Source organism: Trachinotus anak, unplaced genomic scaffold (genome assembly GCF_046630095.1).
Source record: "Trachinotus anak isolate AG129_WGS33_773 ecotype Australia unplaced genomic scaffold, CSIRO_AGI_Tana_v1 ptg000007l, whole genome shotgun sequence".
Classification (NCBI taxonomy): Eukaryota; Metazoa; Chordata; class Actinopteri; order Carangiformes; family Carangidae; genus Trachinotus; species Trachinotus anak.
In genome coordinates, this window is record NW_027273858.1 from 14,873,969 (window position 1) to 14,901,073 (window position 27,105).

General features: G+C 40.6%; 2 protein-coding genes across 10 annotated transcripts in view; one reads left to right on the forward strand and one right to left on the reverse strand.

Moving 5' to 3' along the window:
- LOC139623049 (collagen type XIX alpha 1 chain) overlaps positions 1-11,976 on the forward strand; it is a 94,002-nt gene extending 82,026 nt beyond the window's left edge. For 6 of the 8 annotated variants that reach the window (XM_071480887.1, XM_071480886.1, XM_071480888.1 and 3 more), the window contains 6 exons: positions 135-179; positions 679-822; positions 2,079-2,145; positions 2,231-2,365; positions 5,592-5,669; positions 8,414-11,976. In XM_071480887.1, the coding sequence (XP_071336988.1) occupies positions 135-179; positions 679-822; positions 2,079-2,145; positions 2,231-2,365; positions 5,592-5,669; positions 8,414-8,514 (570 nt within the window). In that variant the 3' untranslated portion in view covers positions 8,515-11,976. Of the gene's footprint in view, positions 1-134; positions 180-678; positions 823-2,078; positions 2,146-2,230; positions 2,366-2,829; positions 5,566-5,591; positions 5,670-8,413 lie in introns of those variants that run through there. The other 2 variants (XM_071480893.1, XR_011691423.1) reach the window with 2 other exon arrangements.
- A 644-nt stretch (positions 11,977-12,620) lies between these two features.
- col9a1b (collagen, type IX, alpha 1b) lies at positions 12,621-26,999 on the reverse strand. Of its 2 annotated transcripts, XM_071480894.1 has the most exons (34): positions 26,736-26,999; positions 26,428-26,511; positions 25,732-25,752; positions 25,263-25,325; positions 25,140-25,175; positions 24,972-25,034; positions 23,861-23,914; positions 23,458-23,493; positions 23,308-23,331; positions 23,144-23,197; positions 22,026-22,079; positions 21,749-21,781; positions 21,603-21,659; positions 21,425-21,478; positions 19,913-19,966; positions 19,737-19,790; positions 19,544-19,597; positions 19,402-19,455; positions 19,250-19,303; positions 19,105-19,158; positions 18,931-18,984; positions 18,201-18,245; positions 18,042-18,095; positions 17,903-17,956; positions 17,747-17,800; positions 17,025-17,096; positions 16,826-16,861; positions 16,678-16,722; positions 16,517-16,549; positions 16,253-16,399; positions 15,217-15,271; positions 14,148-14,336; positions 13,972-14,049; positions 12,621-13,629 (listed from the first exon to the last, which is right to left on the reverse strand). In XM_071480894.1, exons 1-34 carry the CDS (start codon positions 26,976-26,978, stop codon positions 13,433-13,435), a joined length of 2,313 nt encoding a protein of 770 aa, XP_071336995.1. In that variant the 5' UTR covers positions 26,979-26,999; the 3' UTR covers positions 12,621-13,432. The 2 variants fall into 2 exon arrangements, with proteins under 2 accessions (XP_071336995.1, XP_071336996.1); XM_071480895.1 differs by lacking the exons at positions 25,732-25,752; positions 26,428-26,511; positions 26,736-26,999 and adding an exon at positions 25,805-26,018.
- Positions 27,000-27,105: the final 106 nt, after the last annotated feature.

Consider the following 27,105-nt stretch of genomic DNA (forward strand, 5'->3'; position numbering starts at 1 on the left):
CCCCTGCATGTTACGTAGCATGGATGAAAAGCTTCAGGGGAAGCATGATTTCTTTTTCCAATTATTCATGTTCCAGTTTACATTTTTGTCTACAGCAAAGCCTAAAAATAAATCTTTCTGCTTTTATTTCTAAGGGAGCCACAGGTAGACCAGGGGACCGAGGATCCAAAGGAGAACGTGTAAGTAGCATCATTCCTGTTTTCCTCAAAAGAAGCTGTTTTTATGACACAGACTATAATGCACAAAAAAGGTTTTGATGAATAGTAATGAAAGTCTTCACTTCAGCACAAATATGACTAATCCCCACAAGCACATAAGCACTGGATAAAGGCATTTAACGCTCAGTACAGTTTTCTATTGTATTTGCAAGGCGAAATTAAAGAGCTCTGTCACACTTCTGCTGTAATCTATTGCAAATGCTGGTAATGGAGGATGCAAAATGAGGCTTTTAGCTTTATATTTGGAAACAAAACCCCAGGACAGGTGACTGACTGGACACATTAAGAGAAATGGGTCACTCTGTTAAGTGATACAGTTGGCTATGAGTCAGACCTGAAAATTACAGTGATTGTGGTGTAGCTTATGACAGTCAGGGTTTTTTTCTTCTTGGTCTATATGATGCAAAATGTCTTGTAGCATAATATAGAGCTGAGATAAGTCTGTGCTTCTGTAATGCAGGGTGATGCAGGGATTCCCGGAGAGAGAGGTGTTCAAGGTGAGAGAGGTCGCCCAGGAGACCCTGGCCCCAGTGGACTGATTGGACCACAAGGCCAGAAAGGTGATCCTGGCCCTCCAGGACAGTTGGGGAGTGTAAATCTCCTGGTAAGTTGTAAATTTGCAAAAACCTCAGAGCAAACAAAGACTGTCCTCCCAGATGATTAAAACCTTAATCAGCCTACCTCCTTCCTGAGCTTGTGTAACTAGTTCAGTTCTCTTTCCCTGGGTGGAAAATGGTGCAGCCACAGATTTCTGCATGAAACATCAAACAAGGCTGTGCAAGGGAGGTTGCTGTTCTCTTTCTGCTCAACACTTCCCACTCCTGATCATCTAGGCGCAACAGAAGGTCAGAGAGGGAGGGAGATGGAGACAGAGAGAAAGACAGAGATATGTAGGCGTGCCTAGAGATCTGCAGAGCAGTGAAAACACCTCCGTGTGTCACAGACATTTTACACATACTGTACACAGTCACAACAGTTATATAACATTTGCAGCAGACATGAAAAACTGTTTTGGATGCAAAGATTCAAGGTCCAAGGCTACAGGTCTTTGCCGTTGCTACTGATGCAGCCCTGGAAAGATGTAACGGTGCAGATGAGAAGGGTTCACATGACTGACATAAAGTATGCTTTCTTTTTTAAACCATGTTATTCTCAGTTTCTTAAATTCTTTTAGTGCCAGAGCATATAGTGTTATATGTATTTGCTTTGGTGTTACATACATTTAGAGCCATGAAGAGTTGGCATGACAAACTACACTTTTCCTCTTAAGCGCAAATCTGGACATTAAGTAACATTTGGAAATGTCATTATAGGATTATAATATCAAATTTAATATTCCCTGGAAGAAGCCATATTATTTCCAGCTGGGTTTAAGGTGCAGATGTCCTTCAGCGTAGTTTCCTTGATCTGTATAAACAAAATTTGTGAGTTGAGATACAGATGGGTGACAAATTAAAGGAAAAACTACCGTGAAGTGTTTTGATGATGGTGGTGGACAACGCAGTCTGACATATCAGTCCAATATCTCCCATAGGTGATCAGTTTGGTTTAGATTTGGTGACTGTGAAGGCCATAGCGTATGATACACATCATTTTCATACTCATCAAACCATTCAGTGACCCCTTGTGCCCTCAGATGGGGGCATTGTCAACCTGTTTCTGCACTAATTTTTCAGGTTTTTCCTTTAATTTGTCACCCATCTGTATACAACAGATATCCACTTGATAACTATCATGTCCATTGTATCTCCTCTGTTGTCAGTTCACCATTTAAATGAAAGTTTTGTTATTTTTTTCTGTCTCCAAAATGAATGTTTTTGAATGACTGAATGAATGTCTTGTTATTCTCTCCACACGCAGGGTGATCCAGGCTTCATTGAGGACCTGAGAACGTTTATTCGAAATGAAGTATTGAGGGTCTTTGAAGGTACCTTTTCTTCTTTATTCTCTGTTTTCTCCCTTGTGTCACCTGTAGGCATTTTACATGTGAAATTTTTGTCCTTACCTTGCAGAAGAGCGGCCGAGCTCCAAGGTTCAAAATACACATGCAAACATCAGGGCCTCACCAATCCAAGGGCCTCCAGGACCTCCTGGCAAGGATGGATTACCAGGCCCACCAGGAGAGCCTGGACCTCCTGGTCCTCAAGGTAGGAGCTAAAGTTTGAATGCAGAACTGCTGGACCGTAACACAACCTCAGACCTCATAACCACCTCTGTACAACATGAATAAGAAATAATATTCTTTACATTTGAAAACTGTCAAGGTGAAACTTGATCAACCATTTGTTGCCTGATGTAACTGACTGTTTATCTAGCCACAGCATATGTGTACGGCTCATTGGTGCTTTAAATATACCAATTAGTCGAACCAGCATATGCTGTATCACACATGTAACCTACTATTTTTAAAGGAAGCGGCATTTACTATTATAAAAGCAGGGCTCCAGGTTGGCATGAATTCAGTTTAAGATGTTTTTCTGCAAGTAAAGAGTTGACATTCAACATTAGTAACTGGCTGGGTTGGGGTGAGGGCACCAATGTAGGCTAACACTTGCATTTTGTAGGGATTCATGGGTATTTTTCTCTTGCTTACACCCACATATCAATGCAGACTGAGGGGCGGGAAGCAGAGGAAAGGCCAGGAGTGTGGTGCACAGCGGCTCTCTGGGAAATATGAAGACAAACGAAGAATTGGCTGTGAATAAGAGAAAGTATTATCAGTGTGGACAGGAAAGAGCCACAGTATTGATACCTCACTCCAGGAAAGAAAGCTCCTAAAATACAAAAGAAGCATAGTCAGGAAAAAGGGTGAACATTCTTTATCAAACTGATACAACTTTCTGACTGCTCATACAACGCTGATGGTTTGCTGGTCAGGCATTACACCTCAGACTTGCCTAGATCTGTATTGTGTCCGCAGCAGAGCTATGGTGTCTTAACTTTTGAAGAGGAGGAGTGTGTTACGTGTTGGTGCAGATCAAAACACCACTGCATCTGCCTTTTTCTTTAAGCTTTGTATCTACCTCACATTATTCAAGACCATTACATACACTTTAACCCACTGCTATAAAATAATATATGCTGCTTTCATTCATAAATAATATAGTTAAAGTAGCATTTGTGCTGTGTTAATGCCACTTGCATTACACGTCTTGGATTTTGTTCTGCTTGTTTTATTTTTTTATGCTTCAAACGAGTGTTTTATAGGTGATTCTTAACGCAGCTTTGCAATAAATATTTATTGAAAATAAAGAGGAAAGTTATTTCCCTTGATAAATCAAAAATTCAACAACTTCGTAATTTTTTCTTTGTTGACTTGTGCCTCCACTCAGCTGGGGAGAGAGTTTGGGGTAATATTTCCTCATTATTTCTCGTCATCCTCCGATGGAGACTGTGCTCCTTTGGAATATCCAATTTGACTTCTTCTCCAATATGCCAAAATGAATTGTTTATGGAGAAAAATAACCCCTCTGTTGGATTCACAGTCTTTTTTTCCTCATGGTTTGATTTCACAAGGGTGAAAGTCTCAAGCTGGTAGAGAATACCATAAGGATGCATGCTGAAAAGCATCCTTTCTTTTTTGTTGTAATTGTGTGCTTATTTGTCATTTTATTCATCTTTTACTTTGGAGATCATAATGAAAATAGTCACTGCCGTAAATCATTGTATGCAAGTGCGTATTTCATAAATTTTGTTGTTTTAACATTCATTTTTAATTTTGTATTTCAGTTCATTCTGTATATTTATTGATCCTGACTTAAACAAAGTGTCTTTTATTATATCAGGATATAAACTCTGTGTTTCAGAGCTGCTCTACTTTGTGCTGTACAATATGGAAATATCAGTACATATCCCACAGTAATTGGTCTTTGATGGAGCAGCTGCTCAAAGAAAGGTGTTTTCTTTTTCTTTTTTTTTTTGTTTTTGTAAGGCATAGTATGAATAAATAGATGTTGCTGTTCATACTGTTTACAACAGTGTACAACTGCAATCCTATCAATCAAGCCTGAAAAACCACTTTGTGGCAGTATTATTTTTTACTAATGTGTTTTGTCCATTAGTGCCCTTAAAAACAATCTGTTTTAAAGCATGTGCAGATACAACGTGCCATTTTCAATTTATCAGTGTGCACCAGTCCAGCATGCCACCCGAGCTTATTGCCCTGTGTGCTATTCAGTTTTTGTTTTTTTTTTGCTTAAGGTACAGTGCTCTTTTCTCCATGGTATGTCTCCTCCTTGAATGAATGCCCCAGGCTCTGTGAGTGTTGAAAGAAGTCTCGTTATTGCGACAATGTGTGGATAGCCCCTCTCTCTTTGAGACTCAGTTTTGAGGCGTTCATAAGCCTTTTTTTCTGAGATTTTCTCTGACATGTAAGCATTGAAGCATTTCCCCTTTGGGGCAGGCGGTGCAAAGCTTGATACTCCTTTCAATGTTTCTGATGCACTCCATGCAACTGCTGGTCCTGAGACTCCATTACTTGAAATGCCTCATGGGGAAATATTTTCACAGCCCCACACATTCTTACTTGGTATGCTGCTGTTTTTCAAATGTAAAGACTTACCGGCTTTGCATGGAGTGAGAAAGCTTGCTGGTCTGACTTGAAGATTAGTGCAATTTTTTTTCCCGCCTTTTTGACAAATTAAGCATGGGTGTGTGTTCGACACTGCTTGTTTTTTCATCTTAGATGTAATCTACTTTTCTTTCTGCGGCCATCATGTTTTTGCTCTGGCAGAGAATTACAGTTCTTTTGAACTTTATCATTGTCAGAGTTGCGTTGCCTTGTTGTCATGAATGGACATGATTGTTTTCTGCATCTGTTGCATCTGTTTGTTTTCTATAGAATGAGTCCACCTTTGATTGCGCCTCTCTTGTCGCTCTCTGAATGTCTTTAGTGACCCACATGTCTGACCTGTGTTTGAAAAAGCCTCTTTGCTCTGTTTTGAAATCTTCAAAGACAGAAAGCTGTACAAGCCCACAAAGCCTTCTTCTTCCAACACTAATGCACAGATGGCTTGTTTGATGATTTTTATTTTGACAAGATGTCAGTACTTATTTTTATTATTCAGAGGTTTGGGGTTGAAGCTGGAAATCCAGAGTAGCCTGTTTGTACATCAACTACCAAGGCTGCTCCTCTCAACAAAAGTGCAGACTTGATGCCTGACATTGTCATCATATTGATGATGTTTATATCATCAAGAAGCTAATCTGATACAAAGGTTACAAGAGCGTGTCCTCATCTTGACAGTTAACATGTTATGGCAGTTGTACTAATCTTACTAACTGTGCAACACAGTCGGCAGACACGACACCGCGCAGATCTACTTCATCTTTGCAGTATTTAGTATTCAGCCAGAGTGTTGTGTCTGTCCACAGGGTACAGGGGTCAGAAAGGAGAACGAGGCCAGCTTGGTCTGGGGTTGCCAGGAGATCCAGGAGTCATGGGACCACCAGGTAAGAACACATTGTACTTGGAGTGGTATCCTGGTTAGAGCACTTAAAGTTATATAATTTATGTGTTTTGAATGTGGTCAAATAAAGACTTGAGCTACTGGTTGAGCAGACAAAGTTCAAGAAAAGAAAGAGTGATACTGTGCAATAAATCCACAGGACAGTCAGGAGCAGGGACCAGTGAAAACTGCTCTAACAGGAAGTGTTTTGTGCTATTTTCTTTTCCATTTTAGACTTTTTTCATTGAACATTAAATTAATCCTGCTGTAAATCTTAAAGTTAAAAAAAAAAACAACATTCAAGTGAATAATACAAAGATATAGTTTTATTGGCACTTGACCACACAATAACCATCATGAACAGACCAGTAAAACACAGTTTGTGCCATATTTGTCACAGAATGAACTGCATTGACAACATGTTTTCCGCCACATCTGCCACTGTTTAGCAAGTTTTCCTGACTGTCCACTGAAAGGAGGAAAGTGTAGTGTATGTCACTGTGCTATCAGAGAACTGGGGTTGTGTCACATCTCAAACCTGAAATTCTATTTCACCCTTCATTTGGTATTTCAGTGTGTTGGAGATTACCACAGCTCCCAGATTGCCCTATGTTTTCTAAAACTCAGGGCCCCCAATGGAGGTGAAAATGCTGCAGTGACAGCGCACTGACGTCCACTCTGTAAAGTAAAAGCCCAGTTTGGTGTTGTCTTGCACAAAGTTTCACTGAACACAACTCAAGTTGTCAACTTGTCCCCTGGTCCTGTGAACTAAAAAATAACTCCTGTTCCCTGATGGAGCGATGAGAGGTGGAATTACCTCACTGACTTCTAGCCTGTGACTGTAGGAGTTTATCACTGAACCTAAAGTCACTCAACCTACTGTATCTATCTATGTGCATAATGGATGTGTAGGGAAAAGGGGACCTGGCTGGAGACAACAAATCAGGGCCAGTGAAAGACATCCTCTCTAGGGCCGCGTAGAGATAGGAAGCACCTTCGGCACAACGGGTGGGTTAGACTTCAGCTGCAGTCACATCTTGGGGAGAGTTGGGAAGAACTTGAACAAAATGCTGGGCCACTGTTCTAGGTTTGCCCTTTGCATTTATATTTATATGTTTCTAGACAATGGAAGATTATTTCTTACAACCACAGATTTCTGTCACTTGGCCATCATAATGAGGGACGGCCTGTGCTCTTTGGCATCCACATAGAGCTTGCTCCCCCTGGACCTCCTACAGGTTCATGGAGACAATGATATGTGAGCCACATACTGAAGACTCCAGTTTACCGGGTTTATCAGACCTGGCAGGCCACAACGGCCATTGGCTGTCTTTGCATCATCTCTTTGTAACCTGCTTTGATGGTAATTAGTCCTGATGGTGCTGTTGCTAAGTCACGCCCACCTATGGTGCATTAGTTCTGTTCTGTAGCTAATTTAGCTAATTAGCAGGGTTAAGCTAGCAGCTATAAGCAGCCAGCTAAAGTTACCGTCTGATCACCGATTGTTGATTGCTCTGTGGACCTTTCCACTGATGGCAACAGTACACGCCAACACAGCACTGTGGACTGTGGGTGTGTGTGTGTCTGTGTGTGTGAGCAGTTAGAGGAGATGAATGTGGCAGTGAGGAAAAGGGCAAGTTGTGTTTTCATAGTGGGGGAAAGGAGCAGTGGATGTGCTTCCTTTTGTGCGGACTGTAGAAGAGCTCCCTCGAGCTGTGGCTGCTCTGACTGGTGTAATGGACACTTCAGTGGCAGTGGAGGATTTTTTTGGAGGCTTACACTGATATGTTGAAAAGAAAATGAAAGTGCTGCTCGTGTTTGTGTTTGCACTGTACGAGACCGGTGTGAGAGACAAGGGACTGACGTCGACTGCTTCTTCACCTCTATAAGCTGTTGCTAAGTAACATGAGATACTAATGTCTGTCATGATGGCCTCTCCATATTAGGGAGAGAGGAAATGCATTTTCTCTGTCCGTTCGTGTCATTACGGTGAAATTAAAGAATTCGTTAAATGTAAATGAGATATAAAGCTTTTGAGAGGAAACATACTCTCAGAAATGCTTCTTGGTGTCAAAGTGAAAAACATAATGGGTTGCTGTTGAAGTTAAGCCATATTAAGGGAAAATTATAATGTTAAGGAAAATTTAGTGCAGCAAATAAGGCTGGAATGAATCACAGTATATTCATTAAATGCTTTTCCAATATGAATATGACAGTTGCAGGCAAAATCACATATAGTACAAAACTATCTATTGATATGAACAGTCTTCCCCTGTTTTGTTATACATACGTCAGAAACTTCAATGGCAGAATTTGTTATAATAACAGTTTTCTTTTGAATAATTAATGTAAACAACAATATGGCATTTCTGTGCTACAATTTCTTGGTATCTGTACATACATAAGTAACACTGTGTCTGCAATAAGCTGATATTGGGTAGTATAGCAACATGATTTATTGGTCTAGCTATAAAAGTATATACAGTATATATCAATATAAAGTATCTTGTAGCTTTAAATTAGTCATGTATGAGTATATACTTCTATAAAACATGTCACACTTCTTTAGAGAAGAAAGCCAGTGCTGCATGCAGCGTTTCACAGCTGTCATGTCTGATTCTGTGTGGCCTTTCAGTACTGGTTGCGTAAGACTGTGTGTTTCTGTTCTATCACTAATGCAAAGCTCTACTGAACGATGATAAAGTGCATTTCAGCACAGGAATCAATAATGTCTAATTCTCTGTCAAGGCCCTCCTGGGATCACTTCTTCAGGCCCTCCTGGCTCTCCGGGGCCCCGTGGACCTCCTGGGACATGTGACCCAAGTGACTGTCTCATTAGATCCTTATGAACCCGGCAGAGTGGTTCGGGCTCGTTGGAAGATAGACATCCAGCTCTGAGCTCAGTGCAGCAGCCACAAAGCAGGAGAAGAACGGCCTCACTGCATCTGACAGCTTCCTCAGCTCCGGTTTATCACACAGACTCACAACTGACCTCTTTTGTTCACTTTACAATAACATTTGGATGCAGTCGGGGTTTTTGTTTTTCTGGGATTGCTGTTGGGCTTGTTTTGAATGAAATGGCAAACCTTTGAGTTTTATATTTTTTTCATTACTGTGCTTTTAAGTTATTTCCTGTTTTCACATCCCCTACTGTGATTTAATGCATTCCTTGTCAACTCTAATTATGTCATTCAAGACCATGAAATGACTTTGTTTTGTCAAGTTCCTTCCTGTCTGAAACCATGATCTTAATTATTTGTTTGTCTCCTTAATGGGCATGCCAATGCACTCTTCTGTTCTTATTCAGATAAGCCAACGTGCTGGCAGAAGGTACATCTCTTTGTGTGTGTGTGTGTGTGTGTGTGTGTGTGTGTGTGTTTGTGTTAGAGAGAGAGCGAGAGATTAACTGAATGAAAATGTTTGTTTTATGTGTAGGTGTGAGAAAATAGCTGATTTTTGGAACACCTTATGCAACCAAAGTGCAGCAGATGTGTCTAATACGGAAATTATTTATTTTAAGCGTGTTCCTATAAAGTCAGTAAGTAGTCAGTAATATTATTATGAGGAGGTGAATTAATACATTTTTAGATCGCTGCGGTGCGTTCTTTCTTGAGATGATCGTTCATGACACATTCGCAGTGTGAATGAAGAATCTGCAGTATCATCATTGATAAAGATGTTTTCCCATTTCCTGTGTGTGATGCGTCAGTACTGAGCATTCATCAGTGAGGTTTGCCATATCTTTGTAATACAAAAACTTCCAACTCATACTGTTTGTCTGAAACTGTAAGGCACAGAAATCAAGGCAGATTTTTCCACATGAACAGAATGTACTTTAAATGTCATTATTTTTGCTTGTAGAGTGTGATGTGACCTCACATTAACCTTTACTGTTGGTCTAATCTGTAACTAAGTTGAATGAGTGACTTTTTTTTTTTCCTTCTCTTTTGTCTTGTCTAATGGGGCTTATGATGGGACCTGACAATATAATTACAGTACATAAGCATAAGCTTAATGTGTCATTGTACTGATACATTAAGGTTCCCACTTATGTTCTCACTCATACATCGCTTCAGATGTTGATGAGTTTTTGTGTCTGAGATGGTTATTAACGTATATTGTTTACATAGTGTCGTGTATGATGATTCCTCTGTTTTATTTGTATATTTTTGATTTTCAGCCACACAAAGGAAATCGGACGACTACACTACAACTTCAGACTTGTTATTCTGGTGAACCATTACACTCATAAACATACTTGAACTTTATGTTGTTCGTTTTAACAGTATCATGGTGTACATCCTGGTTTTTTCACTCACTGACCAGCACTGTGTGTCACTGTGTACCGTTGGGTTTGGGGGTGTCTTAAGACTGGAGTTTTGATTTATTTATTTATTTGCTTTAATAGGATTCAGATTCATTTGTTCATTTGTAATGTTCTCAACTCATTTGAAAAAGCTTTGAGTCAGCTTCACCTAAACAGGCCTTGTGATGTGTCTTCTTCAGACACTGACGTGAATATCTTACTGAGGACAATCACACTGAAAATATTCCGAACTTCTCTGAGATGGAAAGACAAAAGTTCCCAGCATTCACACTTTCATTAAAATTCATGGAAGATTTTCATGGAAATAAAACAATATGTTCATTTAAAGACTAACCTTAATATTACACTAAACAAAAAAAATTTATTTAGCAGAAAATATTAATTGGCCTGTAGTGTCTATTACTTTGCTCATGCTTTGAATTTCAGCGCTGTTTAATGAAAGTTGGACTCAAAGGCTTTAAGTTCTCTTTTAAGTCTCCTGCTGTGATTAATGTTTGAAAAGTTCTGTGGGTGTATCTGAACTTTTGTGATGCTAAGAACTCAGTTCTATCTGAATTTCATCCTTTAAGATCTGTTTGACACGTTTCTTTTTTTTTTTTTTTTTCCTCCTTTCACTTTATGTCTCACATCATAAAAAGTCATCATGCTTCTCTTACACATGTAAATTATAATTCACATCTTATTCTGAAGCGGCAGAGGATTTTTTGTTTTATATTTTCTCAGCATGCCGGCTTGGTTTTATCTCTCTTAAATTTTATCAGTGTGAGTGGGTCTAATTTTAGATGGGTATTGAATCAAATGTGTGCCACTGACTTCATTTGTGAGTTGAAAGAGCCCCCTGCTGGATATGTATTTATTTTGTCATTGCTTGTGATGTAAATGGAAAACAATCTTTCTTTGGGTTATTGGCTTCATAAAATCCCTTCTTTCTATTGGTCTCTGTCCTTTCATCACCCTAATTTTCATATTCAGCTTAATGGGTTCTCCTTGGAGACAATAACACCGACCTTGACCAAATTCAAATGAGACAGCATCAGCAGACTAATGGGATCTGAACTTTTTGGTGCACTGATGAGAGACCAGCTTTCTGAATATATTGAATTTAGCTGGAATTGATATTAATGTGCATTATTTTGTGACTTCAATTTAGCTAAACAGTATGATATCTAGGGAGAACAAAAAAAAGCCTGCTGATGTCACAGCCCACTTCACTAGCAATTTGGTCCCGGCCATTTCACAGCTCTCCAAGTTAAAACCCATTTATTCTAAGTGGAAAATTGTCAGATGAAAGCAAACTTTAAGGATGGAGGTGTTGCGGGTTGAAGCATCCTTCAAATGAAATACTGTTTTACTTCTGAAGATATGCTTGTCAGATAATACAAAATTCACTTAAAACAATAACATCGGTTTTATACATCCACATCTTTCACTTTTACCTATTGTTTTTTCAGTGATGTAACCTGATCCTGTTGCCACATATAATCTAATAATAATAATCTAATTTTGTAAATAAGCTTGTAATGAGGGGGAATATGGATCAGCCTCTCAGCATGATCCCTCGGATTAAAAATGTCTGCCTGCTGCTCTCACTGTTTCTCATCTCTGCTCCTTTATAAGCTCATATTGTGCCGAGTGACTTTAATGTGTGTTTTTGAAAGTCTTTGTTTGGTTGAATATCTACCTCAGTCTTGGTTTACCACATGTCTACATCATTAGCTATTTAACACTAACTGTTGCCTTTCACTGAAAAAGCAATTGGAACCTCATGTGTATGTGAACAGATGTGCTGCAGTCCTGGATGTTGTGCATCGGTCGGCTTACTGAGCTGTTGATAAAGACTTGGGGCAGTAATGATGATCCAGTGTTTATGTGGTTACCGGGTATCAGAGGTTATATTTTACACTTTTCATTGCAACATCTTTTATCTACACTGATTAATGGCACCTGCCTTACACATGTGCAATAAATATTATTCAGTGCTTTATTTCCTGTGTTCTCTTGTATTTTCTGCATGAACATTGCATCTTAAACAATATGTAGTTTATTTTAACACTAATATCCGCTTTGAGAATTTCTGTTACCACTTGAAAAACCCACAACCAATGTTGCGTTCTGTTGCTCTGCAAGACAGCTGAGATTTTCACCATTTCAATGGAATAATATTAATTCATTAAAATGTTCAGATGATATTAAACCTGTTCTGAATGAAACATCAATGAGTTTCAAAGTTCATTCCTTACCTTGGAAACAGACGCTGAAACAAACCGCAAGGTCCATTTAGTGGCTGTTCTGGAGCTTTTAATAACATCACATCATTAAAGAAAAACTCCTTAAAGAGCTCAGGGGAGATGGAAATTTTAACATCTACATTTTTATAACAGCTGGGCAAACCCCATCTATCTGTTGAAGGTCACAATATGATGGAAAGGTGCAGAAAACCTACTAAATGGACTTTGAGATAAAATTATAATAGTGTTGCTGTTTGTCAGCAACAATATTTTAGTTTTTATTTTAGATGAACAGTTCTTGAAAAACAACTGAAAACACTGATTTTGCATTTCCTGACATTTGGCACAACATATATCATCACAGACTGGTTCCAGTATACAGAATAAATTCAACACTGAATCTGTTGTTGTCTTTATTTCCCACATTACTGAGGGTTTCCCTCATTCCTAAAATATATTTCCATGTATGCACAGCTGCACTCTGCTGTCATTCTGTACAATGAGGCAAAATCTCACATCAGGTTGTTTTGTAGGAAATATAATTAACCACAATTCAAACATATTTTTTTTTACAGATTTACAACATAAACTGAAGTCAGTGTGACTTGATGACACTTTCATCCTGTCTCCTCTTTATTTTGAACTGCTGGGCCGAGAACCTGGTCAGACATGCAAAACTTGATACTAAAAAAGAGGCTTTCTGCCGGTGTATTGCTGGTGCATTTGCGTATGCAGAACAAAATAACCGAAAAAAACCAAACAAAATCCTGATCCTGATTTGCTTTAGGTCTGAAACGCTCTGTGAGAAAGTGGAGGAGCTTTTATGTGAGAAAACAGTGTGAATGGAGAACAGGAGAAGAAAAAGCAGACAGAGGTACAAGGAGACTGGGATAAACAAACATTTATGGTCATTTCATTTCGTCTCAGAAATGTGATCGCACTGTCCTCAATATATCAAAAACTCTTTCACGTAGAGAAACACCAGAAGGGGCTAGATTTTTACAGCACAAAAACCATGTTTTGTGGTTTGTTTTTTTTTTACTGCTGGCCCCCTCTGATGAAGATGTGGCTGGCACAATAATTCACACAAGACTAGAGGTTAATGGATCGAAGGAACCTCACCAACCACAGCCCAAGGGAAGAAGGTGTGAAAAATGTTGTGTGCCCAGGGGAGATAGTCCACCAGTCTTTCTGTCTCTGCCAGAGCGGCTCTTAGTTCCCTGCAGGTCCCTTCACATCCAGAGACTGGTGGGCGGCCCCTGGTTGGAGGTTGCAGGCTGATGGGTCACAGTAACCATTAGGACCAGCTGCACCAGGGGGCCCAGGCACGCCGGGCTGTCCAGGAACACCAGGAGGTCCCCTCTGCCCGTCTCGACCGTCCTGACCGTAGCCAGGTTTGCCTGGCTCACCTGTGATCACAAAATTCATTTTAGGATGCCAGTTGCTGGATTTCAGAGAGGTCCACATCTATCCACACACAACAGTCATGTGCTTTTATATGCAGTGAAGGAGGTTTTGGTTACTGAGGTCATTCTTCCTGTTCATACTGGCCTTCGAGAGAGTCCTACCGAACTCGATATCAGTGTCAAATCAGCTTTTTAAACCAAACAAGGAGGGTGTGGCTTTTTGTCTCTTATCTCTTACACTGGGAACACATTCAGAACCCAACTGATGACAGCAACAAAAATGACAAAAATGACTGCCTACCCTTTAAGATGGAGGAACGGATTTAAAATGCAAAATGTACTCACCAGGAAGTCCAGGATGTCCTGGCTGACCTTTAGGTCCTCGTGCAGTGGGCCCTCTGGAGCCTCTGTCTCCCATTTCACCTGTAACACGTGTTACGTCATGAAGATATTAGTGTACATCAAACACTGATAAACATGCCATTGTTTCAGCAGCAACACCCGCCAATACATTTTTTTACCTTTAGGTCCTTTCACTCCTATAGGTCCTGGTGGCCCTTTGAGTCCTGGAAGGCCTCTTGCTCCACCCTGCCCAGGGAAGCCATTGTCTCCTGGAGGCCCAGGAGGCCCTGGAGGTCCAGGTTTTCCAGGTAAACCAGCTACACCAGACTCTGGCCTCCTTAAGCTGGCTGCTAACTGGGCCAGCTGTTCTGTTGGAGCGCAGCAGGAGGAAAATGATGAAACACATTGAATGTTTCTAAACAGTTGTAGCTGACTGTTATCAAGGGATTTTTTTTTTTAAAACACAACACTTGGTAATAAATCATGCTGTAGCATATGAAAGCTCATTTCTGAATGCCTAAAGCAAGATGGTCCAGCAGATCGTGTACTTGAGTTCAGAGTGAAGCAGAGCGAGGTGAAACTGTGGTCACGATATCCCTCGAGCTTCGCCTGTTTTTCAACCTTCTCCCACAGAACCTCCATAAATTGAGCAGAGAGAAGATAATACTCTTTATTTCGAGCAATCAGCGACAGAAAATGTATGTTCATGGTGCAAAGGATCTAATATTAATCTCCCGTGGCTCCGTGCTGCATGGTACTTTGCACTTAAGATTCCAGTTTCCTGGCTGCTGATGAAAATTCATGCAGTGGCTGTTCAACTGCTCTTTTTTCGAGATTCCCTTTCCAGGCAGACTCTTTGCTCGAAGCCGGGAAGTGCAGGTCTGCTGGAGGTGAAATTAATTTTTTAGCACACGGGGTATAAAAAAGGCATGAGTGTAGGAGATGAGTTGCGAAGACGCAGGAGCAAAAGAAAAGAACAGAGGTCGTGACTTCAGTGAAACATTTCTACACCTCGGAGAAGGAAATATTTCATCCATCAAATAAACAAAGGCTGAAGCTTATTTCATGTTTTGGTTATGAGACCTTCCCTTTTTGAACTTCAGAGTACTCGGCAACCGCCCTGATCAATGAAACGGCAGAGGGGCGGCTCTACGTGTGGCTGTGTAATGAGACATTCTGGGGAACATTAAAGTCAAGAAATGAGGCACAAAGGGATGATAAATGGGGTCGAAGGCCTATCTGTCTTACCTTGCATGACTCGCATGCAAACTTGTTTGATGTGCTGATCACTTGGCTCTTTACCCTGGAAAGAAAAAGATGACTTAATAGGTTTTATTACAGTGTCCGAGACATTTACGTCAAGACTCCACACGACTGTTACCAAGTGAAAACAGCATACCTCTTTTTTATTGACTTGCTTTCACTACAGCTTTTTTTTTCAATGTCAGAGTGCGGGTGAGCCTGGAGCAGGTGCAGATTCGACTCCTACACTGAAACCTCCAGTGGGTGCAAACATTTTTAATTAAATAAAAAAAAAGGCAACATATTCAGAGCATTTTGCTCTTGTGTTTTGATTAATTTGCTGCTGCTATAAATATTGGGGTTTAGAGTTTTAAAGTTTATTTGCGCAAGTTAAAAATAAAAGAAGGACAAAGATAAAAGTGTGCAGGGAGAAGCATCCAATCCAGAGGGGCCTAATAATGGCCTCCACCTAAGTATCTTTTGAAATATGTTCTGTAGACTTTAAGAAGGAAGAACTTCCAAAAAAAATTAGCCCCCTGTATCCTCCTGACCATAATCCTTCACAGGTTTTAGGAAGATAAGCATTAGATGGATCTAGCGTGGATCTGTGAATTTGTTTGAAAGTAAAACATGAAGTGATACCTGTACAGGACACGGGGGGGGGGGGGAAATGATTACTTAACATAATCATTTCATTTCATTTCATTTCATTTAGTCATTTAGCAGACGCTTTTATCCAAAGCGACTTACAGAAAGGGGAACAATCAAGGTTAAGTGCGATAAGAAGCGTTAGCGCAGCAATAAGTGCTAGTGACGATTCTTTAGGTGTAGATCTGATCAGTTCAGTTATGATGAAAATCACCATTTCCATTGTTTTTTGCTACCCTCTCTTAAAAGTCTTACTGTTAAATGAAAACCATTAGGCCTCACAGTTTAAGTTACAGACACTTGGTCGCTTGGCTCGTTTCCTTCGCACTCTCATTCTGCTGCTCAGGTATTGTTGTCATCCTCACGCACTTGAAGTGTGTGCTCTCGGACATACCGCAGGTCCCTGGGACCCTCTGACTCCAGGTGAACCCCTGTTCCCCTGCATGCCCCGGGGTCCAGGTGAGCCAGGTGGCCCCTCGATGCCAGGCTGACCCCGACTTCCCTCAGGGCCTCTTCTGCCAGGTTCGCCAGGGTTACCGACCTTGACGGGAAATTAGGCACCAGACCAGAATATTACAAAACCGCAGCACTTCCTCAATGTTTTGACACCACAGGGGAAAAAAAAGATACCAGGGAGAAATAATCTGTCTGAACTCACCTCTCCTTTAGCTCCAGGCTCTCCTTGGTCACCCTATGACACCATCGATTAAACACAGAGGATGAGTCAGGGACATTTGCACTCTGGTGAGATTCTATTGTGAATTAAATTGCGGAGTAGTTAAAGTAAGTTAAATGAACGGTGCTGGTTTAACAACTTACAAGATCCCCTTTGTCGCCAGGGCTTCCCTCATCACCTTGTGCTCCCTATGAAAACAGTGTGGAAATGATTCACACAAAGCAACACACTTGAGATTTGTTATGCAGCACTACTATTAAGACAGAATCACTTTGTATCAGGATTTCATACCTGCTCTCCTTTGGATCCTGCTTCTCCTCGTTCTCCCTGTAATAAGAAACAAAGAGAATGTGTTAATTAACTTAACGACTCGACCACACTAGAGGGAGAAAATCAGCTGTTTCTTGTTTAACATTAATCTCACTCACTGTTCAAGACAATACTCCTGAACCTGAAAATGTCTCTGAATGGGACTGTGGTGGTTTCTTACCCGCTCTCCTTTTACCCCAGGAAGGCCAGGAGGACCAGGGAGACCAGGGAGGCCAGGGTCACCTTTGGGTCCCTGTGATAAATAACATGCAACATCTAATGAGTGGAAACATCTAAGTAGGATTATTACAAAATATGCTGAGATCCACAGCAGCCTTTTAAAAGACAAAACAATGCACTTAAACTATTTCATAAAGCACAACACCTGTTAGCATCGCTGACGGTGCACAGATATCAACAGTTACAGTAAATTACTCCAGTTTGAAAGTGAGGATGTGATGTGTCAACACATTGAGCTAATAAAAGCTTAGCATTGCTGTGTTGGTGTGTGCCATTCCCTCTTTGATCACTGGCCGACTGTCTCAGGAATGCCAGGAGAACAGAGGACTCATTCAGCCTGCTGCTTTCTAGTCTCCCCTTACTGTGAAAATAGACCCCATGTGAGATCCAGGCTCAGTCTATTCTCTGAGACATTCCAGTGGAACAACAGCCAGGACTGCACACTCTGAGGCTTCAGTCCTTCTCAGCTTCTTTCATTCTTTCATTCAAAGTATCAAAAATATCTCTCCCTGTGTATGGATTCTATTAGAGGTTTTTCACTATATGTAACTCAGGTTTTTATATTTACATTTATATTCAAAATAAAGCTATGAAAAAAAATACATTTTTTAAAACAGAAATAAATCACTTAAAATCTAAATTGTGCTTGTGTTTATAACTTACCCTGGCACCTGGCTTGCCAGCCGGACCTAAAGGGCCTTGCTCTCCTATACTTCCCTGTAGCAGAAGAGAAAATGATAAGAAAGAAATTGATTGACTTTAGATTTAAAATATAAGCAAATCAAAGACAACAGATATTCAGCTGAGAAAAATACTCACAGGCTCACCGATGGGTCCAACAGGTCCCACCTCTCCCTGTTCTCCACGCTCACCCTGTCAGTAAAATAACACAGTGGCACAACAGTGTTGACAAAGACCAGGGCAGTGGTTCAACATCCTGTACGCAGCTCATACTTACTGTTTTACCGGCAGGTCCCATTGTTCCAGGGAGGCCTGGTTGACCAGAATCTCCCTGCACAAAAACAACCAAAATGTCAAAGTCTGACAATTTAAGAAAAAAAAAAAGTAAATTCAAGAAACAACATAAAAGATTTTTATAAATGATAAAACAAATAACCTTAGGGCCACTCAAGCCTTTTGGTCCAGGTGCACCAGGCAAACCCTAAAAACACAGAACATGTCTTGAGGAGATACAACAGCAACAAGGAGAACAAGCTCTTACAACAAAGTAGAAATATTTCCAACAGCAAATGTCTTTCTTGAGAGGGAATTCACCTCCCTGTAAGAAACACAGGAGCATGAAGAAGGCTGCCTTAGTGGAAAAAATATATTTGTTGGAGCTTTTGAGCCAAATGAGGTTGAGGTGAAAAAAGTGTATTTAAGTATTTAAATCAGGTAATGACTTTTAACCGGACAAAATCTTATTGATTAGTTCCTATTGCTGCAACAATCAGGGTGTTTATATTTGCCAACTGATCCTCATTAGTACCCTTCATTAGACTAATCACAGATTAGAGGGCTGGAAACACTTTACACCCAAGGAGAACAGTAAACACTGTCTCACAGCACAGCCTGGTGTATGTACTTAACATCACAGTGGGGTGGGATTCAAATAGTATTCGCCTGAAACGTTCATGTACAGAAAACAGGTTGGCTTTATTGTAACATAGAAACTATGAGAAAATAATTCCTTTGTCTGATGCTTGTTGCTGCAATACAGATGTGGAGAAGAGTAATGCTCTGCAGCACGCAGGAGCTTTGGTGCTTTAAACTGCTCCTGCGGAGTTTACTCTGGTGCATCCAATCGGAGTCAGTCTTGACAGTTTGGGGTTAAAGGTCATACTCACAGGAAGCCCCTGAAGTCCAACCTCTCCAGGAACGCCAGGCTTCCCAATGTTTCCCTGCAGGGAAACAGACAGTGAAAAACTGAAGCTGATACTGCTCCAGACAACAAAATAGCCAAGCCTTGTTTTTTTTTTAGTAGTAGTTTAATAAATAAATCATTACAATTAACGCTCTACCTTTGCTCCCGGCATCCCAGGAATACCCTCGCGACCATCCACCCCTGGTAAACCCTGGTGATAAAATGGACAAAATAAAATGAGTTGTTTGCACAAAATATATGTGAAAAATATTTTTATTTGTCATCATTAATTAGACACTCACAGCCTCTCCTTTGGGACCTGGCAAGCCTGTGATTCCTCTTGGCCCTTGAACACCCTGAACAACACAGCAACAATATGGTTCATCCATATAAAACATTTATTTTTGACATTTGAAAATGTTTATGTCCAGGATGAGGAGGTGTGTCTACTGACCGTTTCACCTTTAGGCCCAGGCTCACCCATCACACCTCTCTGACCTTGATCCCCCTGAAATGACGCAAGGAGTCTTTATAAATGACTCATACAGATCACATGTGCTTTAAAACAGAAGCATTTAATTGTGGGACAAACTTACAGTTGCTCCCGCAACACCCTGGGGACCGGGATCTCCATCAAGACCTCGAGCTCCCTGCCAGAAAACAACGTTAGTATTGGTATTATGATCTGTTTAAAGGATTTTACAGTAATAGATGACAGTAGTCATAATTCAGGAGGAATCTGAAGCATATGATGGCTACCACGGGCTTAAAAATCATAAACAGGCTTACCATCTCTCCCTTGGAGCCTATCATTCCCATGGCTCCACGAATTCCCTGTGGGCCCTAAAATAACAACAGATCCAACAGGTGCATCAGCGAGCAGATAAATGAGAAACTGACACGGTGAAGAACAAACTGTAACTTGAAAGGGACTAAAATATCATCTAATAAACATCGTATCTAACCATTGGTCCTTGGGATCCGACCTCTCCCGAACCTCCTTGCTCTCCTTCTTCACCCTGAGTGAAGAAAAACAGCACAAAGTCAATCAGATGAAACAATGAGTAGCAAATATAACTACATTATAAAAGCGAAACTACATCCTAACACATGATGCAAGTGGCCTCTTTTTCTTTTCCAAAAACTCTCACACAGCCTGCTCCTGTCAACCATGTGCTGAATAGAGAATGACGCAGCCAGTCTGAGATGTGTTTAATACCCACTTCTTCTTCAAAAGCAGATGATTTAACTCCAAATTACCGTTCTCCTGCTTTTCAAATTACAAGTAATTTATATGCGGACTCTGTGGTAGACCTGAGGAGGCATATCCATTAAGATAAATAACAGTGTCGGTCTGAGGCTGTGCACATTCTCTATTGTTAAAAAGGCAATTTCTTCTTTTAATTATGTGTATGAGAACTGGATATTAAGACATGTAAACAATAGATCGCTGATCAGCAAATGTTGCACAACAAAAAGGTCAAACAGGTCAGCAGCTGTTTACATCACAGACCAACATTGTCTTGATTCTGCCTGATTGTCTGATGTTAAAAAAAAAATTTATTCAGAATCTATTTTCTTCTAATGGAGACAATGTTTTCAGTCTCTTAAAAGGACAAAGAGGAAAGTCTGACTCTGCCAGACTGCTGAATGATTCATGTCTTCAATCTCTGGTGGCTTGTTTAAAAATAAACAAATAAATAAAAACCTGTTTTTTTATTCATTTATTTATGTGTAATATGTAATTACTAGAACATGTCATTGTTTCTGCTCATTTCAGAGACAAAGTGAGTGTTCTGCATGTTTTCGTATATAAACTGAGCCACGCAATGCAACCATATGCCGTTGTGCAATCTTTCAAATACATACTTATTTTATATTTCAATTCTTTCCCTTTTTTAATATCATAAAATAATAGACTTTCACATAACATCTGGTTATTCTATTGTTAACAGTAAACATTTTTCTATTTGTGAATTTGTGAATGGAAAACAGACAAAAAGCAGCTCAAATGAAACTTTCAGCGATGGAGAAAATCATTCTCCGGGACGGAGCGCAGACTGACAGTAAATCATATCCTGGCACAGGGTGATAAAGGGAGATAGGCCCAGACTCATTTCCATTTATATAGTGCATGGACACATTACGGGGAGAGGGTAGTTGTGCTTGAACATCATTTCAAATAAATCATCCTCCGTGCATTAAGAGTCAGAGGCATTACACACAGGCATGTATCACTCCCTCTTGAAATAGAGCAGCACAAATAATACCAGTCTCCAAGGTGCTGCGAATCATTCTTTACATTTAAGTCGTGGATAATTTTTATCTGATGCGGAACGTTGTGGCGTGTGTGACAGTTGTGGTGTTTTGAAGTAACTATTTATGCAGCTTCATGTCGCAATAAATTCACTTTGTTGATGTACAGGATAAAATATTTCATGTGAGCAGAAATAGTTGACAAACAGGACATATTTTACCTTGTGCCCTTGTTTCCCAGGTTCTCCTGCTTCACCTTTTACACCTTTGTGGCCCTGGAAAGGTACAGAGTATAAAAAGAGCATCAATTAAACACACTACTGTATATCTGGGAACACTACTGTATATCTACTAACATGATTTTAGTGTGACACAAAACACTTTAACTCCACTACTTACCTTCATGCCAGGGAGGCCAGGATGTCCAGATGTCCCAGGTGGACAAGCGTTTGGACACTATACAACAAAACAGTTAGAACATAAGAGTTAGAAAATACACTGACTGATATTTTCTGCAGGGAAATCTCCAGAAAACAAAGTTTTACCAGGTCGGTACTGCCAAGCATTCCAGCTGCACCCTGAAATTGAGAGGAAATGCATGTAAGCATGTGAGCATTTTCATATTGTAAGCCATCAACATCACAAAGGCCCTAAGGAGCTTGTAAATCACCAGAGGAAGAACAGCTGTGTGCACTGGAGGCATCACCAACAAGGCCAAATTAATTTTGTGCTCGCATCATGTTCTTTCCCTTGTGAAATATAAAAGTCAAATGGAATCACTGGCAAATCTTGTGAGACGTCAAATGAAGCTGTGTCACTTACTCTGGGGCCTGTTGGTCCACGAGGTCCCTGTGGTCCTATCACACCCATGGCCCCCTGTGGAAGAGACAGAAAAGGTGTCAAAAAAAAACAAAAAAAACACAATGCACTGTGCATAAACATCAACAATTCAGTTCATCAAGCATCCTGCTACAGAAAAAAATACAGATTTGTACCAAAGCATCAAAATAAGCCTGTAACTATTCATTTACTACCATGTTCATGTATTTTTTAACACTATCAGACTTTTGATGCTTAACATTTCAAATGTTGGTTCACTTGGCCTATTTGCAAATAGTAATTGAGGGGAATTTAGTCTGGCAGACCACATTCCTTCATTTCTAGTTACAGATGATTTAAATGCTCTGAGACACACTGACTTTTATCAGTACACATGGTGAAATGTGCCAAACCCAGACTGTAGCTATAACTGTGTACTCATAATATATTCATATAACTGGTATGAAAGCCAGTGTAAGTTGATCCAGGAAATTATAGCCAAAGGGCAAAAAATTAGAAAAAAAATAAGTCAAATGTAAATCTTAACTAGAAAGTACAGATAAATTCTTGGATATGAAAAATACCAATAAAAATTACTCTTGAGGCAATTTATTCAGATGAAATGCTGAATATTTTATATTAAGTGTAGATTTTCTCACTGTAAATCAATTTTTAAGTTTTCTAAGAATGTGTGAAAAGGGTCTTAAAATCCCGAGTCCACCTTATCTTCAGTCTGACTAGAAAATGTTTAAATGTCAAGTCGGTGAAATCCAGAACTGTCTGACTGATTACATCATCAGTGTATGGACAGATGTCGTCGTAGATTTGTCACGGTTCAGGGGCAGCGTTTCTTTCAGTTCACTGGCACTACAGCGTCCAGTGCTGCACAGATGCATTGTGTTATTCAGATCAAATAATGACTTTGTAATGACGGAAGATATTTGAAATCATCTGTAGACAGGTTGCAGTGATATCGTTGGTGTATTCAGTGAACGTGGCCTCACCTACATGCAGTCGTTTTAACTTCAGCTTGGACTGACTTCCACTTGTGTTATCATGGCATGAAGACAAATACATCCATTTTGTAATTCTTATTTAAAACACAGTAACGCTCTACTTACAGGTGGTCCAACTTTTCCCACTTCACCTGGAAGTCCTCCAGGCCCGGGTGGTCCCTGTACAATGTCACATTTCAGGCATTCAATATTAACACAACTTTGATAAAGACTACCAAAATGTCATGTAAAGTGTGGTGTTGATTGTGTAGTATAAACAAAAGACTTACAGGGGGTCCATCTGGGCCAACACCCTAAGGAGAGACATATATAGTATGATTAGTGTGATACATATATAATTTGATGTACACAAGATAAGAAAGATTTTCCAGACATTCGTGGTTGATGTACTGACGGGCTTGGAGGGAAATGCTACTCACAGCTGACCCACGAGGTCCAGGTTTTCCAGGTTCACCCTAAAGAATGAAGATAAACACATGAGATACACAGACAGACTTTAAGACAAATACTGAAATACTGTGTTGAGGTGAAATTCAGCTGTGTGAGCCTGCAGACGGTCCCAGTTAACATTCCCCCAGCTCATCACATGACTGAGCTGGGCACATTTGACCCAGCAATGTTTAGCCTAATGAGGACCAATGTCGGGGCTTCATTCCCCACGGAGATTACACAGAAGACTTGCAGGATTAAGTCTCATTTGTCATGAGGAATTGGTTTATGCACTGCGGCTCTCGCTGCCATGCCAGAAGACTGGACAGCAGCTTGGCACCATTTCACTGACAGTCTCTAAAGCAGAGAAGAAAAGGCTCATTAGTCACTCACTTTCTGTCCGGGTGGACCGTCAGGCCCAGGATCTCCAACGGGGCCGGTCAAACCCTGCAGAGAGGAGATATCAGGCTTAACTAATACATCATAACAAAGCTTGGAGCACTTCAATGTCTGTAGTTTTTCACCTTATATTTGAAAAATCATGGGCAGGTTAAATGCACCTACTGCCTCAGCAGCCAATTTTTTTTTTCTCACTGTTAATATTTCTGAATTCAGCATCAGATCTCCATAATATTACATCATAACACAATCATACTCCAGTGGGAGGAGTCTTATGTATCCATAAATGGGATTAACTTGACTATAACCACCCCCTCTAAATTGTTTCAATCTATACTGCACTTCTGCTTCACGTTGTCAGCCACATTAAAATTAAAGTGTCCACGAGAGTGTGTTCAACTTAACAGACATGCAGGAAAAGTCAGCACCAGGGCAGAGGGCAAAGCTCCCAGAGTGCAGACCAAGCAGAGAGCAGCATTCCTCTGGCTCATTTCAAACAAGCCCATTGAAAGAAATCATTCCACACTGTTTTGAGGATTCTCAACAGGAGATACCAACAGCAGCCAACAAAGCTGCTATTGTTTCCAGACTCCTGGTTCATGTATCCAGGTAAAACACAGCCAATGAACCATAATGCATATAACCAATATATCTAATGGTAGTTTATAACACCATATTCTGAATGTGCTGAATATGAACTGACACTTTATCTACCTAAACCTTTAAGTTGGACTAAATTCACCCACAGCCCCACTTCGTCAGGCTATCATCAGCACCAGTATTATGTTAGGATGTTTTCCTAACCCTCCTTTAAACTCAGAAAGGAGCCAAAGTTAATTACACTCAGGTCCTGGTTTACCCTGTTACTAAGGAAATTTGGATTTGTTCATCCTGTTTAAGGAATTCCTCACATTTTTTTCCACACATTTGCCCAAGACCCCCCTCTAAATCTGAAATATCATTGGTCACTCAAGACTAATGAGTGCAAACATAACCTATAAGGTGGGAGGATCACGCCTTGTAGTTCCACCCCTTGGCAGGTTTGAGGTTTCATTGTGGCCAGAAATGAAGCAAAGACATGAAATATAAAACATGGAGCACTCACATCATTTCCAGGAATTCCAGGTAATCCTGAGGAGCCGGGTTTGCCTGCATCTCCATCAGGTCCCTAAAAACAAAGGGTTCCACATACACACACAATTCAGGGGGAAGCTCTACAGTGAAAAGCAATGGGATAGATCATTTTAAATTTTTAATCAAACGTTATAATTACAGGAGGACCATCCTCGCCATCTGCTCCCCTCTCCCCCTGCAACAAAAGAGAGAAGATAGTGAACTACTGACAAAGTATCTCGGCGCATTATATGGACAATATTACAGAAATGAGAGCACTTACAGCAATGCCATCAATTCCTGGGACACCTGCAGGTCCAGGAGGGCCAGCGGGTCCATCATTCCTCTGAATAATATAATAAATATACCATAATAAAATATCAGCTTATATTTCTGAAGACAACCCTACCAATGTTTGTCCTGTCCTACATTGCCATTTTGCTACACAGACAATATGAAAAAATGAGAGCAGGTGCACCGCCTTATTGTAAGTTGCTAGACAACAAGCCTGCCTCTTGGATATACTGAAATAGCTTTCAGCCATAGAGATGATTTCTACTGGCAGAAATATGACAGCAATAGATTGCACTTTGGAAATGTAAAGGTTTAGAAGGAAAACTCCAGACAAAAGAAGGCGCACCTTACTTTTCTCTAGACAGTCCAATACATTCACCAAATAGAACAACTCCAGCATCTCACCACAACTATAAATGGATCTTGTTATTTAGGACTAGCACCAGGAGAACACTCACCTGCACCTCGGCCACATCAGTCTATAGAGACAAACAGAGAGAGCACAAACAGAGAGAGAAACATAAGTCTTACTTGAGCGGAGCAAATAAGGACAAGCTGCAGGAGCAGCAGCAGAAGTGGCCCTCTAACGCTGGGGGCCTGAGCCATGATCTCCCCGTGGGCAGGAAAGGTAAAAGTTGTAGTCCTTTCTCTGGGAATTGTTGGGCTGAAGGAGCCCCCGACAAAACAACCCAACTGAATCCCCTCCAGCTATCTAGACCGTCTGTGCTCCCACAACCTCCAGGGGCTCATGTTTATTCATACAATGACAATGTTACAGGAAGCCATTGGAGGGTTTGCAGAGGGGACACCACGGGGAGGGGCCACACCCCAGACACCACCAATAGGCAGGATCAGCGGGTTATTTAACTTCTGATGGGACCCAATGACTTTATTTTAACTATATTCCTGGTGTGACAAATTTAAGTCTGTACTCTGGTAAAAAAGAAAATGTCTGGTGAGGATGATTATGTGGGAACAAGATCCAGTTTTTCTTGCACAGTTTGGATGCTGCTTGATTTTATTTCCCTGATTGGGCTCCTCAGTATTTTATATTTTTAAACTGATGACCTCATGTCTTGTAATGTAAATTTTCATGAGTACCACAGCCTCAAACTGAAGACTCAGGTTGAGGCTCATTAAGCTTTTATTCTTACCGATGTCCTGGCTGGGAGGTCATAGCAAGCTTCGCTCCTGGCGCGCATCACATCACAGTGAATCAGCATTGACTGGAGTTCAAACTTGATAAATAAACCAAGAGAAACAACACATTAGATAATTATCACCATAACAGAACTAACAGAAATAGCCCAACAGTGTCGCAACCTCTTCCTGGAACAAGTTTCAAGAGCAGTTTCCATTTAACAATTAAAACCTCGTCGTGCAGATTTGCAGCGTACGAGAAAGGCAGAAAAGCAGAATAAACAAGAAACATTAACACTAGCACAGCGTTTATCACATTCACCCCACAGGGGCTCATGCGGAGTCTTTGGGAGCCATGCACCCGAGCTGCATGGTGTGGCAGCCCAATGCAGGACGCCTTCGTGTTCTTCGCCGCAACCTGCAACAAATCCCAAATATTTGTCGGTGGAGCCTGAATGCAAAGACAGCTGACTTGTGCTCTGCCGTAACTAGTGGCCACTGGGCATTGGCAGAGACAAACCAAGCAGGACGGTGAGAAAACGCAGGGATCCCAGGGCTTTTGCATGTCGTGGAGTCCCCGCAGGAAAGTGTGTGTGGGGAGAGTAGAATTATAGCCTTCGAATCCGAAGTAAGTTGAGAGTATTCAATATTTTTATTGATAAGATTATCAATAAATAAATAATGAATAATTA

Coding starts and splice junctions, on each gene's coding strand:
- col9a1b (XM_071480894.1), bottom strand. CDS start 26,978: ATGCAAAAGCCCTGGGATCCCTGCGTTTTCTCACCGTCCTGCTTGGTT. Junction 26,512..26,735: donor TCCGCATGAGCCCCTGTGGG/GTGAATGTGATA, acceptor TTATTTATCAAG/TTTGAACTCCAGTCAATGCT. Junction 21,479..21,602: donor CTGGCCTCCCTGGCATGAAG/GTAAGTAGTGGA, acceptor GTACCTTTCCAG/GGCCACAAAGGTGTAAAAGG.